This window comes from Megascapheus bottae, chromosome 13, assembly GCF_031878675.1.
Source record: "Megascapheus bottae isolate mThoBot1 chromosome 13, mThoBot2.hap1, whole genome shotgun sequence".
Lineage (NCBI taxonomy): Eukaryota > Metazoa > Chordata > Mammalia > Rodentia > Geomyidae > Megascapheus > Megascapheus bottae.
The window spans coordinates 31,380,685-31,395,992 of record NC_143521.1 but is presented as its reverse complement, the minus strand read 5'-3'; the positions used below and the strand labels follow the sequence as shown (position 1 = coordinate 31,395,992).

Below are 15,308 nucleotides of genomic sequence, written 5' to 3'. Positions count from 1 at the left end.
CTCAGGGCCTGAGCACTGTCCTTGGACTTTCTCAAGGATAGAGCTCTACCACTTGAGCCTCAGCACCACTTCCAGCTTTTTTTTCTATGTATGTGGTACCGAGGAATAGAACCCGGGTCTTCATGCATGCTAGGCAAGCACTTTAACTACTAGGCCAAACTCCCAGCCCTTCATTTTTTTTTTATAATGATAGAAGGCAAATTTAATTTGATTCACTTCCAGTGTTAAAAATCTTTGGGAAGTTATATTAAAACTCCTTGGGGATGTTGTAGCTCACGCCTGTAGTTGTAACTACTCAGGAGGCTGAGATCTGAGGACAGCGATTCAAAGCCAGCCCTAGCACTAAATTCTTCCGAGACTCTTATCTCCAAATAGCCACCAGAAAACCAGAAGTGATGTCATGGCTCAAGGATAGGGAGGTAGCCTTGAGCTGAAGAGCTCACGGACAGCACCTAGCCTCAGAGTTCAAGCCCCACGACTGACTTTGAAAAGAAAAAAAGTGACTGTGATTCTGAAAGTCTTGGGAAAAGTTGAACTTAAGTCTGTGAGTAGAATTTTTCTAATTTAAAAGACTCCTTGTTTTTTTTTTTTAATGTAACCCACCCAACTACTCTGGACTACAAAGCATCCCTGCTTCTAAAACTGAATGTGAGGTTTACATTTTACAAGTTCCTTTTTTTTTTTAAGACTATTGTCATGTAAATCAGCACCTTACTCAGTTATCAGTATTGCTCATTATGTAAACAACTGTCATCTATATTTTGGGTTGATACTACTGTGGGGACAGAGGAGGTAGAGCATCTGACATCTGGGGTCTTTCTACATTCTCTTTTTTTTTTGGTGCATCATAGAACTTGAATTCTGGGCCTGAGCATTTTTCCCTGAACTCTCCAACTCTAGGCTGCCGTCCTCCCCTAAAGCCACAGTGCCACTTCTGGTTTTCACAGAGCCACTTCTGGTTTTCTGGTGATTAATTGAAGATAAGAGTCTCAAGGACTTCAGTGTATGTCATTTGGCTTTGAACCTCTATCCTTTGATGTCAGCCTCCTGTGTAGCTCAGATTACAGGGGTGAGCTACAGCACCTGGCTTCTTTATACCTTTTCTGTAAGGTCTACAATCAGCAGATTATTTGTCTTAGTAGACTGGCTTTTTTTGTTGTTTGTTTATGGCTAGTCCTGGGGCTTGAACTCAGGGCCAGGCACTGTCCTTGAGCTTCTTTGCTCAAGGCCAGAGCTCTACCACTTGAGTCCCATTTTCTTCTCAGTCCAAGTATGCTGGCTTTTGTTTTGTTTTCTTTTTCTTTTTTTTTATTTAAAGAATTTATTAACATTGATTTTTTTTTTTACATCAAGGCCTTTTAACATTAGCATTTCTTGAACTTTTTTGATCATAGACTTTCTCATACTGTTAATAAATCACTGCAGACCCCACCCAAAATAGCTGTAGCATCTATAGCTTTTTTTTTTTGTGTGTGGGTCATGGGGCTTGAACTCAGCCCAGGCCTGGGTGCTATCCCTGAGCTCTTCAGCTTTGAGCTCTTCTCTCAAAGCTATTGTCCTACCCTTGAGCCAAGCTCCACTTCCCATTTTCTAGAGGTTAATTGGAGATAAGAGTCTCAGGTCCTTTTGTGCCCGGGCTGGCTTTGAAACTTGATCCTCAGATCTCAGCTCCTGAGTAGTTAGGATTACAGGCGTGAGCCACTATGCCCAGCGCTATAGTTATTCTGTTATGAGAAATTAAAACTGAGAAACTAAGGAACTAAACTAGCAACGATTGGTTTCATTACATTTTAACAGAAAACCTTTTTAAAACCTCATTTTTTTTTTTTTTAATAAAAAAGGGTTTAGTGACAAGAAATGTTCTTTCGAACTTTTGTTGTTCTTTTTCCTCTGGCCTAATAGGGAAAAGCTAGGCTCTCATTTGCTTCTGTTAAAAAATACTCAGACTTTGCCAGAAAACCACAGGGACATCCAGGAGAAAGAACAAAGGAAGGATTTATTGCCTGGAAAGGGACTGGCAAGACTCCTCCGCACAAACAAGGGTACAGGCTGTTGTGTTGGGTACCTTTTCTAACCTGGGAGGTTTGAGGGATTCTGCTACCTTTCAAAGGAGTATCACCTTAAGTGATCTATAGGACCTGTGAGGTTTAGTGGGGGACCTTGCTGCCTTATATGAATATAGCTCAGAACCAAGGGACTGTCCTAGGTAAAGGGAGTTGGTGGCTAATTATTTACTACCTCTAATGAATGGGCTTCATGTTGACTAGGGAAAGAGTGAGCTGAGAGCTATGAGAGATGGGACCAGCTGGCCCTCACCATCAGCTTCTATACTGAATTTGTAGTGATACCATAAATCACAACCTCAGTAAAACACAGCCTTTTCCTCATAGAGAATATACAGGAGGAAAGCAGTACTTTAGGATTTCTTCCAATAATAGTATTATTCAGGTTGGAAACCTCTATCCTGGTGCCCCTGCTGATTCTTTCATTTAGAAGACACCATGTCTAAAGAAGATACATTCTTCAAGACCTCTTGCCTGTCTTGGGTACTGGTGGCTCACATTTGCTATCTTTGCTGTTCAGGAGGCTGAGATCTAAGGATTGAGGTTCAGAGCCAACATAGGCAGGAAAGTCTATAGATTTACCAATGTAATTAACCACCACAAAACTGGAAGTGGTGCTGTGGCTCCAAGTATTAGCGAGGTAGTCTTGAGCAAAAGGCAACCCCTCCTTACCCTAGTGCTAGAAATTGTAGGTGTAAAATCCATCATGCCTATCTAACAGTTTAACATTTTTATGAGAGTAGTTTTGACTTTTAGGGGTCTCTGAGACTTTTCTAAAGTCCTTAGAAGGTTGACCTGTATTAGGTGAATGTTATCATTTAACTGAAATGTTATTTAGTAAATTTAAGTTGTCAAGCTACTATATTATGGTTTAGTCTTAGCCAACAGATTGCTTTAGATCTTTACTATTTGCTAGAATTATACATTTTTTCAGAAATACATTTGAAAAAGAATTCTTAGCCACTGCGGTGGCTCATGCCTGTAATCCTAGCTACTGAGGAGGCTGAGATCTGAGGATCAAGGTGGTCTATCTCAGAATCTTGTGTTTGTTAGACAGACTACCACTTGAGCCTCTTTTCTAGCCCACATCTTGTTGGTAGATTGGATGGGGGTATCTCACTAAAGTACCCTCCCCTCCCCTCTGACCTTAAATAATGCTCCTTCTGAGTAGCTGGTATTATAGGCATAAGCCACCATGCTACCTTTTTAGGATTTTGTTTTTTAATTTTGAAAATTAATTCTTAGCTGGGAGTGGTGAGTCATGCCTGTAATCTGACTACTCTGGAGGCTGAGATCAGAGGATCAGTTCGGCCTGGGCACTAAAGACCCTAAAGACAGAGAGACTCTTACCTCCAGTTAACAACTAGAAGGGAAGTGGGGCTGTGGCTCAAGGGTTAGGGCAGTAGCCTTGAGCTGTAGAGCTTAGGGACAACGCCTAGGCCCAGGTTTAAGGCTGTAGCCTTGAGCTAAAGAGCTTAGGGACAGAGTCCAGGCCCAGAGTTCAAGCCCCATGACCAAAAATAAATTTTTTTATAAGATATTCTTAATGAATATTGTATAGAGTTGCATAGTAATGCCACTTTCCTATATGATTGGTTATAAGCAAAATATGAGTGATCATTTTAGCCAAACAAAATATTAATCATAATAGTCTAACATAAAACATTTTTATTATGTAGTTTTACATTATAAGGAAGCATTTCGTTGTTTTATCTGTGCATGTCCACAGTCAGCCTCACCACCTCTACCACTCTCCTTTTCTACCTCCTTCCATTCTCAAAACTATTTCAACAAAATTTGTTGTATTTTCATAGTGGCAGTGTATTATTATTTTTTTAAGTAGTTGTACAAAGGAGTTGTCATTTAGTAAAGCATTTTATGAGTACCGTATGTCTTGATCAGTGTCACCCCTTTCAGTACTCTAAAATCCCTTCTTCCCCTATCCACAATTCCCCTACTCTTATGTTATTTTTTGGTTGGTTGTGGGACTTGAACTCTGGGCCTGGGCACTATCCCTGAGCTCTTCAGTTCAAGGCTACTGCCCTACCCTTGAGCCACAGGGCCACTTCCCATTTTCTTGTGGTTAATTGAAGATAAAGAGTCTCAGGTTCTTTAGTGCTTGGCCTGGCTTTGAACCAAAATCCTTAGATCTCAGCCTCCTGAGTAGCTAGGATTGTAGGTGTGAGTGTGATTCTTTTTTGTGAATCTAGACTGACAGCATTTTACTGTTCTATGTAGCTTCATTTATAACAATTTAGAATTTATTTCAACTGTATTCAGCACTGAGTTTTTCAGCAGTGAAATTAGGATATAGTGATTCTCAAAATACCAGGCTAGCATTAGCATCTACTGAAAAATTCTTTTTGTATTGCAGATTTTCTAGTCCCACTTTATTCCTTCTCAGCCAAAAATTATACCAAGAGCCAAGTGCTCCATACTTAAACACTTTGAGTGATTCTGGTGCACGCTGGAGTTTCAATATCAATAAGCTACTTAGCCCATTAGACTTCAATAAGCTGCTCATCACTACTAGAAATCTTACTCTTATTTATTTTTATTTATTTATTTGGAAACTTGAAGTCTGGGTCTGGGCGCTGTCCCTGTGCTCTTCAGCTCAAGGCTACCACCCTACTTCAAAAGCCACAGTGCCACTGCCTGTTTTCTTAAGGTTAATTGGTGGTAAGAGTCTCCCGGGCTTCCCGGGCTTTTGACTTTGGTGTCCAGGCTGGCTTTGAGTGGTGATCTTCAGGTCTCAGCCTCCTGAGTAGCTAGGATTACAGGCATGAGCCACCAGTGCCTGGCTGAAATTTTACTCTTATGTCAGTTACATAAGGGTCTCCAGGAAGACAAATAGTTTTTTCTACTACTTTACACATAGGAGATAAATCAAAGATCAACAACATAAACACCAAGAAGCTGGTACTTGAAAAGGGGTGGAGGGTGGAAAAAAAGGGATAATGGTAGAGAAGAGGAGGAGAATGCAATGAGGGAAGGGGAAGGATGGATGAGAATGTTCAAAGGGGTAGTCATTGATCAAGATGCATTGTATTCATGAACTGCTTTGTTAATGGCAACTCCTTTGTATCACTACTTAAAGATAGTAAAAAATAATAATAAAAATGTAAAAGGAGTGGGGAAAAAGCATGTCTAGGAATCACAACACTTGTTTTATATTCTCTAGGTTCATGGGCTAGGCTTTGTACATGTTGGCCAGAAAGGTAGAGAGGTGTTTAGAAGGAGAGAAGAGATTTTCTCTTCCTTACATTATTTCTCATTTTGTTGGCAAAAGTCAATATATGTTCATGCATGCATGTATGCATGCCCACATACAAACAGAAATGTGCTATTACCAGAGATTTCTCAAGGTCTCTGGCTCTAGATTGTCTTTTTTTGTATATAGCTAGTCCTCTTTTTCACTTGTGCCATGCATCTAGTACAACTGTTATAACTGGTTTATAAAGATGAAGGTCTTTCTGACTTTTCTGCTTGGGCTGGTTTTGAACTTTGATCTTCAGAGAACAGTTTTCTGAGTAGCTAGGATAAGAGGTGTGAGCCTCAGGCTTAAGATGCTTTAATGATTTTTGTGTGTGTGTGTGCTGGTCCTGGGGTTTGAACTGTGTTTAGGCACTGTTCCTGAGCTTTTTTGCTAGAAGCTAGCACAGTATTACTTGAGTCACAGCTCTGGCTTTTTAGTGGTTAAGTGGAGATCATTTTCTCATAGACTTTACTTCCCCCACTGAGTTTGAACTGTGATCCACAGATTTCATCATCCATTTCAGAATATATTTATATCAGAAACTATTACCTCTTAATTTTTTTTTTTGTGGGGGAAGGGGGTCGTCCTGGGGCTTGAACTCAGGGACTAGGCACTGTCCTTGAGCACTTTTGCTCAAGGCTAGTGCTCTGACTCTTAAGCCACAGTGCCACTTCTGGCTTTTTCTGTATATGTGATACCAAGTAATTGAATGTAGGGCTTTGTGCATGCTAGGCAAGCATTCTACCCCCTACCCCTAGGCCACACTCCCAACACCCTCTTAAATGTTGAGAACTACATTTTGAAGGTGTAGATTAGTAATTTCTTATTTTTTGCATTCACATTTTATTAAGCTACTGTAGTATTAACTGATGTGGTACATACTGATTATACACTTAATAAAATTGATTATAGTATCACAAAGTGGATGTTAAATGTTAATATAGTCTTACTAAAGAAAATAATCATATATATGAAAACTAGATCAAGTAGTAAAGAAAAATCTTTGTTTTAAAGACTAAAAATAATATAATAGTATATATTGCTAGTATAAAGAATAATGCTTTGCCATTTAGCTTAATCTTAGATTCTGTTAGCTTATATTGTCTGTGGGATTAGTTAAATGATTTAGGAAGCAGCAAGGCAATCTCATAGCGGATGTGAAATGACATTAACTGCGTGTTCATTTGGTAGATTTGTGGAAGCCTGATATCTTATGAAATGTAACTATGTTATATGTAGTTTTGTTGGCTTTGTAGTTTAGCATATTGTTGTATTGTATGGATGGCTAAATCAGGTGATTTAGACTCTCTTTTAAGGACATTTGCTGTCATTTTGGGAAGAGGCAGTACTGAGGTTTGGCCTCATGCTAGCCAGATAGACACTTTTCCCATTTGAGTCACATCCCTAGCCCTCCATTTGCTGTCTTAAGATCTTTTTTATATGTCTTATTCTGATAAAAACATATTTTAAGTTTGTAAACTGCTAGCAAATTTGCATTGTTCTTTTGTCAAGAAACATTTGAAAGTAATTCATTTTTTGCATGCATTTAGTTAATAAGATTTTTTTCTTTTAGACTAATATTGATCTTTTTAAAAATAGGCTTTTATAAATCACGCCAGCTTTGTTGACCTTATTTATGGTATAAAAACTTTTCATGAAAAAGTTGTTTTACTTTTTTTTCCTTTTAATTAGAAATCATTGTTTTTTCAACTGAAAGTTTGTGTGCTACATAAATTGCCTCTCATGTATCTCCTAAAACATGGAAGTTTAGTAATCAATTTTACATTTGTACTTAAATCCATATTTGGTCAGTATAAATTGAGAATGTTCACATGTAGTTTTCTTTAAGTTTGCAATATGTTCAGATAATGAGTGAGAGTCACTATTATTTTCTGAGAGGTAGAAGTAAATCGTTTATTACATTCACCTTAGTGTGCCTTGCTGGTACAAATGTAGATACATATGCACCTATATATGTATACAGATACATATGAATTTCTTGTGCCCCATTTTTCTCCTCCTACAAATCCAGGAAAATATTAAGCCTCTCTTACTAACACTAGTTATAGCAGTCTGAATAATTGCAAAGCCAAAACATTGAATTTTTCAAAAGTAAGAGATGTCCTTGCACCACTGAGCCGTAGGTCAGTTTCCTTATTAAAATGTTCACTGCCTCAAAACTGGACACTAATTATCAAAAGCTAGTTAGCATTAATATTTTGGAGTTTGATGTTTGCATATGCATAAGTGTGCTTTTTAAGTGATGTCTAACTTCATCTGTGATTACAACTAGTGGGGGCAATCTTGTTATCAGAGTTGTTAGACTGGTTTTTCATCAAGGAAGTTGGACGTTTTACTCGAATTGTTGGTCTGCAAGAAAACAGAATGCTTCTCTTGAGTGCTAAGCCAGGAGGATAATGAGGCAAGGGGTTTATTTCAAAGTTTGTTTTGGTGATGGCATAAATACATAACAGGTTCTGAAATCCAGTTACTATATTAAATTTCATCACTTGTTTTTTAGGTATTCCAATAACTGTACCACCTCCAGGTAAAACTTTTTTTTCATGTTTTTTCCATCATTGTTAATGAACATGAAATTTCCAGCTTAGGAGGGTCAGTGTTGAAGTGGTTAGAATATGAACTTGGCTATTGGGATTTCAAGGTCCTATTTTCAGCTCTGCCTTTGCTTCATTCCAGTTTTAAGATATGCAGTTTTCTTATACTTGTCTTACCCATTTCTGTGGAAATAGAAATTGTGAGAAAATTCTCACTTTCCAATTTGTGAAGAAAATATGAATGTAAAAATCTTTATCAAAAACCTTTTTGACCATTGAATATTTTATATGATAAAGTGACTATAAGAGAAAAGAAAAAGAATTTATGTTCATTTTATCATGATTTTTCTTTTTTTATCCTGTTGTCACAATTTAGTTTCATGAGAAAATAGTTCTGAACCACACAGTAGTAGATGGACTGAAAACTGGTCAGGTGGTAATTTTTAGAGTGCTAATTAATTGTTCATTGCTGTAATAATATGGTGAATTGGAGTTTATTTATAGAACAACGCTGTTGTTTCTGTCTTTGTCAGGTGTTTCTTTTTATTGGCTAGTAGAGTGAACCCTGTTCATAACTGTGTTTACTCAGCTCAGTACTGAAAGCCAAGGAAAATGTGAAATGAGGAATAGTGATAACACTGGAAGGGTGGGACTAAATTCAAAATGACCTGGGTAAACAGAAATAGTGAAGGTTAGATTGCACAGGATAGTGTATACGTTTAGGTGTGGGATAGAGTCACTGATGATGTGTAAATGTGTCTGACAGACTTACCAAGCAAAGTCAAAGGGATTGGTTGTGAGGCTGTATAATGTAGGTTTGTGGAATCTAGGACTACTGTGGTAATTGTGCTTGTACTAATATTTAATAAAGGAGTTACAGATCCAAAAACTGGAAATAGTGAAGAACATAGTAAACTTGAAATAGTTTGAAGCACGACTAAAACTTATTTGCATGGAGCTTTGAGAAGGGATAAAAAGAGTAGCATTTATTTTTACATAGAACACTGAAGAAGAGGGTTAGTAGAATTCTCAAGTACTTAGAAGATAATAGAGGTCTTGATAGTGGAATACTTTTGCCTGAGGACAGCATATGAATGAATTATTGTGTTAGCGATTTAAATTATATCATTTCCTAATAGTCAGGGTTGTTAAATTTTGGAAAAAACTAGGTATTGTAAGTTGTGGAATCTTAAGTCTTCTGTTGGGATGCTGTATTTCCTAATGAATTTGAAAGTGCAGAGTAGACTTAACTGTTAAAATCCGCTTTTGCAATATTATTCTGTGGTGCTGAAAATTATTTGAGAATGCAGATCTTCTGTTACAAAGGTACAAGTTATTTTCTTCTATGTTAATGAAAAACTCCACTATTTGCCTTTCTTTGTAAAATAGTTAATTGGGGTTATGCTGTTAAAAATACTTTTATATGTTTGCCGGTTAGGTTCATTTACAAATTGTATATTTTAAGGGAATTTCTATACATCTGATATTATTTTTTTAAAGGAGGTAAATGCTATTTTATCGGCTTTTCTTCTATAAACTATTTCAAATACAATCTATCTGGTGGCAACACTACTACTGTTTTTTATAGGAAAAGGTAAGGCATTGAGACTTAACTTTCTCATACTCACAAAATGGGCTATGTGTGGTGCTGAAAATAAGACCAAGTGTCCTGACTCCCAGTTTGTGCTCTGTTAGGCCAGACTGTTTATTGAAATTTTTATTACTCCAAAAAGCTGAATATGTTTAAGTTCCATGTTTTTCTATTCATTAGAATGTAGAGAAGCACGTTTATATCCCCAGAGAAATTTAGTGAAACACAGCAGCTTTGTTTCACTGGTGAAATCATCAGTGCAGTCTGCTAATTATTCTTATCTTACTATTGAATGTTTCAGGTTTTCCTCCTCCACCAGGCGCTCCACCACCATCTCTTATACCAACAATAGAAAGGTAAAGCAGTATGGGTGGCTGTTAAGTTTTGGTCATTGATTTATTGATAGCCTTTTAACAGAAGACTTGTATTTATAATCATTTCATCTGCCTATTAATTTGTAAATCTTAATTACTATAAAATGTTTAACCTAATGCCTGATGACAAAACAGACAAAAAAACCCCTAAAATATAGAAATTTAGAATAGGAATCTTTTACTTAGGCTTTAAATATTTATGACATGGAATAAAGAAACTTTTACATTATTTTTGTTAAAAATTTGGCTGGTCATTTTATGGAAAGAAAGTACAGTTTGCTGGAAATCATGAAGTACATGGTTCTTTTGCAGTTAGGCGAAGACAACCATAATTTTTCACCCTTATAAATAAAAAAGCAAAACTGCTTACTTCCTGCTACATTGTTACATCTCATCTTCCACAAATAAGGATTGCCTGTATTCTCCATAGCATTAGCCTTATGTTCTACACTTCGTATTTGGAGTTTATGTTGGTTTCAATGCTGTATCAAACAATATTGTTCCGATAGGTGGCAATATTTTGTTTTCCATTGTAGGGAAATTACAGTGTCGCTAGAGGAAGGTTCATAATCTCTTTGAGACTTCGGGGTGCTATTACTATTTCCCTTTAAGTGCCAAATCCTCTCTATAAGATGTCTGTATTTGGTTGGGAGGAGGGAAATGGAGACCAAGACATGAGAAAGGATATCAATGTGTGTGAAGTAATGTACCTTCTGTGTGGTGAATATAATGTAACCCTTCTATTAACTACAATAAAAAATATATATGAAAAGAAAAAAAAAGATCAAAAAATTATTTTTTAAAAAAGATTTATTTATTTATTTTTGCTAGTCGTGGGGCTTGAACTTAAGACATAACTGTAAACTTAAATTTCAATTCTTACATATTCTAAACATTTGTTATACCACTATGAGCCAAGCTGAAATGAATTGCATTCTTCATGTTAAACATTACTTGCTAACAACGTATGTAAGAAATTAGGTATAAGGTTTAATATTACTGAGATATAAAAGCCAATGCTGCAATAAATAATTTTAAAATAAAAAGCTAATGCTTTTTAATTTTAAAATAGAATTATAAAATTAAAACTTACCATTAAATGATGGTGAAAGATTATTATTTTGTTAGGACTGGGATACAAGGCTGCCTTCAGTTACTTAGGTGTTGGGTGCAGGAAAATCATTTGAATCAAGGCTGGCATAAGTACCAAAGCAAGAACTTGCCTAAAACCCAAAAATGTCAAAGTTTCTTTTGCTTTGCTATTTTTCCATCTGTTTCAAACTATTAAAATAGACATAAAATACTTTTTTTCCCCTCAACAGTGGACACTCTTCTGGTTATGATGGTCGTTCAGCACGTGCATTTCCATATGGCAATGGTAAGTAGTTACTCAGATTTAGTTTGAATCAGTAAAGTAGCTAATATTTTTATAATGTAAAATTGTGGTTTCATGGTAAAAAATAACCATGAAAACCTTTTTAGAATAACTAATAAATATTACTTAAAGCCTGTACCAGTGGTTCATTCATGTAATCTTAACTACTCAGGAGGCTAAATTTTGAGAATTATAGTTCAAAACAGCAGACAAATCCATGAGATTTTATCCACACTTAACAGTGACAAGCCAGAAGTCAAGATAAAGTCAACGATAAAGCTCAGGGACAGTGCCCAGGCCCTGAATTCAAACTTAGTATTGGTATTGATACCAAGAAAAGAAAAGGAAAGAAAAGAAAACAAGGAAAGGGAAGAGGCTGGAGAGGAGAGAGGGGAAATATTAATTATAAGTAATTTACATCTTTCCCTGGTTCCTAACAGAGCTACCTCCATCTATTTTTCAGTTATTCTTTAGTGAATAGTGGCACAGCAGATTGCACTTTCCTAATAGGGCTTGGGAGTTTTCATTAACTTATCTCAGTCTTTATTTGTAAGAGTCGTGGCATCTAACTTTTTTACTTTCTTCCTTACTAGCTTGCTTTCTTTTAAAAAGTATTTGTAGATCTTCTTTTATGTCCATTTGTAACAACTTTGTCCATTCCAAGAGTATCTTTCACTTATTTTTCTGTAAAATAGAAAATATAGTGGTCATAGGGTAGTTGGGCGGCAGTCAGGTGACAGGGAACAGGGTGTCAGTAGAAGGGTCACCCTCTATTTAAGGGATGACTTCCACAAATGTTCATAGACGTGGAAATAAAAGGAAACATGGTAGGCTTTAGAAACTAAGCAGGTGTGATGGGCCGGAATTAGATTTTGTGATCATACAGAGCAGTATGAGCACGCCTTAGAGATACACATTAGGTTCTAGAAGTGAGTCACAATACTCATAGCAATAAAGCAAATGTGATAAAATGAGCAGGGAAATTCTAGTTTCCCAGTACTTATAAAAGTAGTACTGTATACTTTTATGTTTTCATATTATACTGTATAAATAGATTGTAGTGTTATGTCTAAAAGAACAATGTAGATATATTAATTTTAGAAGTGCTTTACTATTAAAAACTGCTTATGGTTATTTGAGCCCCTTAGTGAATTGAATTGTCATCTTTTTGCTGATAGAGGATGTAGGTGGCTCTGTGATGCAGGCTGCTGACTGATGCTGACTGATGGGGGGCTGGGGTCCATGTGATGCTGTTTGGTAACACCTTACCCATCGTAGAAGTTTGTTTAAATGAGTCCTTTCAAATCCTGCCTGTCCTTTATCAACTAATTTTATTTATTTGTTTGTTTATTTATTTAGATCGGTTGGGGGCTTGGACTCTGGGCCTAGGGACGATCCCTGAGCTCTTCAGCTCAAGGCTACTTCCCTATCCCAGGGCCTGAGTGTTGTCCCTGAGCTCTTTAGCTCAAGGCTACCACCCTACCTCTTGAGCCACAGTGCCACTTCTGGTTTTCTAATGGTCAATTGGAGATAAGAGCCTCATGGTCGTTACTGCCCAGGCTGGCTTTGAACCTTGATCCTCAGATCTCAGCCTCCTGAGTAGCTAGAATTACAGGTGTGAGCCACTGTACCCAGCTCTAATTTTATGTATTCTTGATTCTTTATTTTCCTTTCAACATTGTCGAAAGCATCTTCACCAGGAGTAGATTCCTTCTGAAGAAACCCACTGTCTTGCTTCCTTTTGCTTTTAGAACAATTCCTTATCTGTTAAGTGAGATTACAGTAACTCTTACTTCTTGGTCCACTTCTTCTAATTCCTCTATCATCATATGTATTTCCTCCACTAAAGTGTTGAGCTCCTCAAAGTCATCTTTGAGAATTGGAATCAGCATCTTTCAAACTGCAGTTACTGTTAATATTTTCAATTTCTCATTAATAATTTTAAGAATCATGACTTGGTAGGGGTAGGTACAGTACTGACTGGAGCTTGAACTCAGGGTATCAAGGTTTTACTTGGTTTATCAGTTACAGTTTGGGCTCTATATTTTTACTTCTGGCTTTTTTTGGGGGGGGGGCAGGCCCAGGTCTTGAACTCAGGGCCTGAGCACTGTCATTGGAAGCTTTCTCAAGGCTAGAGCTCTAACACTTGAGCCACAGGACCATTTCCAGCTTTTTTCTATGTATGTGGTACCAAGCAATCAACCCAGGTCTTCATGCATGCTAGGCAAGCACTCTACCACTAGGCCATACTCCCAGCCCCATCACTTCTGGCTTTTTAATGGTTAGAGATAAGAGTCTCTCAGATTTGCCTGCCTGAGTTGACTTCAAACCTTTTCAGGTCAGCTTTTTGAGTAGCTAGGATTATAGGCATGTGTTGTAGATGCTTAGTTTATGAATGTTCCTAATGGCATTGAAAATGGTGACTGCTTTGCAGATGATTTTCAGTTTTCCTTGCCAAAATTCAATCACTGTGGCATCTTAGGAAATGTATGTCTTTTTTTTCTTTTTCTTTTTTTTTTTTTTTGCCTGTCCTGGCTTGAACTCAGGACCTGAACACTGTCCTTGGGCTTTCCTCAAGGCTAGAGCTCTACTACTTGAGCCACAGCACCACTTACAGTTTTTCCTTATATGTGGTACCAAGGGATCAAAACTGGGTCTTCATGCATTCTAGGCAAGCACTCTGCCACTAGGCCAAACTCCCTGCCCCAGGAAATGTATTTCTAAAGACCTGAAGGTGAAGATTACCCACTGTTGTACAGGATGGGTTACAGAATGGATTTTCTGTTAGTAGTGTAAAAACAACATGATTCTAATCATTCATCTCCATCAGAACTATTGGGTGATCAGATGTTTTGTCAGCAGTAATGTTTTGAAAGAAATCTAGGCTTAAAATAATCAGTAAAGCATGTTTTAAACAGATGTGCTGCCAACTAGACTTTGTTCCATTTATAGAGAGCACAGGAAGAGTACAGTCAGTATAATTCTTAAAGGCCACAGGATTTCTGTAGTGGTAAATGAGCATTGACTTCAACTTATTAAAATGTTCAGCTGCATTAACTCTCCACAAAAAATTGGACTATTTGTGAATCTTTGAAGCCAGGCATTGACCTCTCTATAGGTTAGCTATAAAAGTCTTGAGTAGCATCTTTTTGGGCTGCACTAAAAATCAATTATCATTTGTTCTACTAGACCTTCTGGATGATTTGGTACACATTCTGCAACTTTTCTATTATAGGGACTGTTGCTTTCCTAAAACTTTTTTGAACCATTCTCTGCTTACTTCAAACTTTTTTTTGGCAGCTTCTTCATCTCTCTTAATCATAGATCATTTGGTGAAGCCTTACTGATAATAAGGTTTATTTATAAGTGCCATCGTTTTATTTATTTGTTTGTTTGTTTATATATTTATTTATTTAGTGCCAGTCATGGGGCTTGAACTCAGGGCTTGAGCACTGCCCTTGGACTTTTTCTCGAAGCTAGTGCTCTGCCACATGAGTGGGAGTGCCACTTTCAGCTTTTTCTATGTATATGGTACCAAGGAATTGAGCTGAGGGCTTCACTAGGCAAGCACTCTACCACTAGGCCAACCTCCTGGCCCCCATTGTTTTATTATTTTACTTTACTTTTTTTTTTTTTGCCAGTTCTGGGCTTAGGCTCAGGGCCTGAGCACTGTCCTTGGGTTTTCTCAAGGCTAGAGCTCTACTACTTTAACCACCGCACCATTTCTGGTTTTTTCTATGTATGTGATACCAAGGAATCAAACCGGGGTCTTCGTACATGCCAGACAAGCACTCTACCACTAAGGCCAAACTTCTAGCCCCATTGTTTTATTCTTAAAGTACAAGTATTAAACCATTGCATTGTATCTATTGAACTATTGAAGTTATTGAGCTCTTGAAGGAATGTAGCATACACAAACTGCCAACATAGTGTAACCTGCCACAGAACTAGATCCCAGGCCTTAAAGGTTGTAATTATTTCATAAGAGTTCTGAGTTTATCTTTCTAAGTGAATAATTTTTTTGCTGGTTTCCTGTTTTGATATTAGGAAATTAGCATTCTGATTCTTAAGACTTTCTTACGTCTTTGAGATTT

The 15,308-nt window shown here is 37.2% G+C and overlaps 1 protein-coding gene across 13 annotated transcripts in view; it reads left to right on the top strand.

The window, feature by feature from the left end:
* Fip1l1 (factor interacting with PAPOLA and CPSF1) overlaps nt 1–15,308 on the top strand; it is a 55,953-nt gene that overhangs the window by 37,630 nt on the left and 3,015 nt on the right. For 8 of the 13 annotated variants that reach the window (XM_090343590.1, XM_090343591.1, XM_090343602.1 and 5 more), the window contains 3 exons: nt 7,841–7,867; nt 9,767–9,821; nt 11,162–11,217. In XM_090343590.1, the coding sequence (XP_090199716.1) occupies nt 7,841–7,867; nt 9,767–9,821; nt 11,162–11,217 (138 nt within the window). The remainder of the gene's footprint in view (nt 1–7,840; nt 7,868–9,766; nt 9,822–11,161; nt 11,218–15,308) is intronic. The other 5 variants (XM_090343603.1, XM_090343599.1, XM_090343600.1 and 2 more) reach the window with 1 other exon arrangement.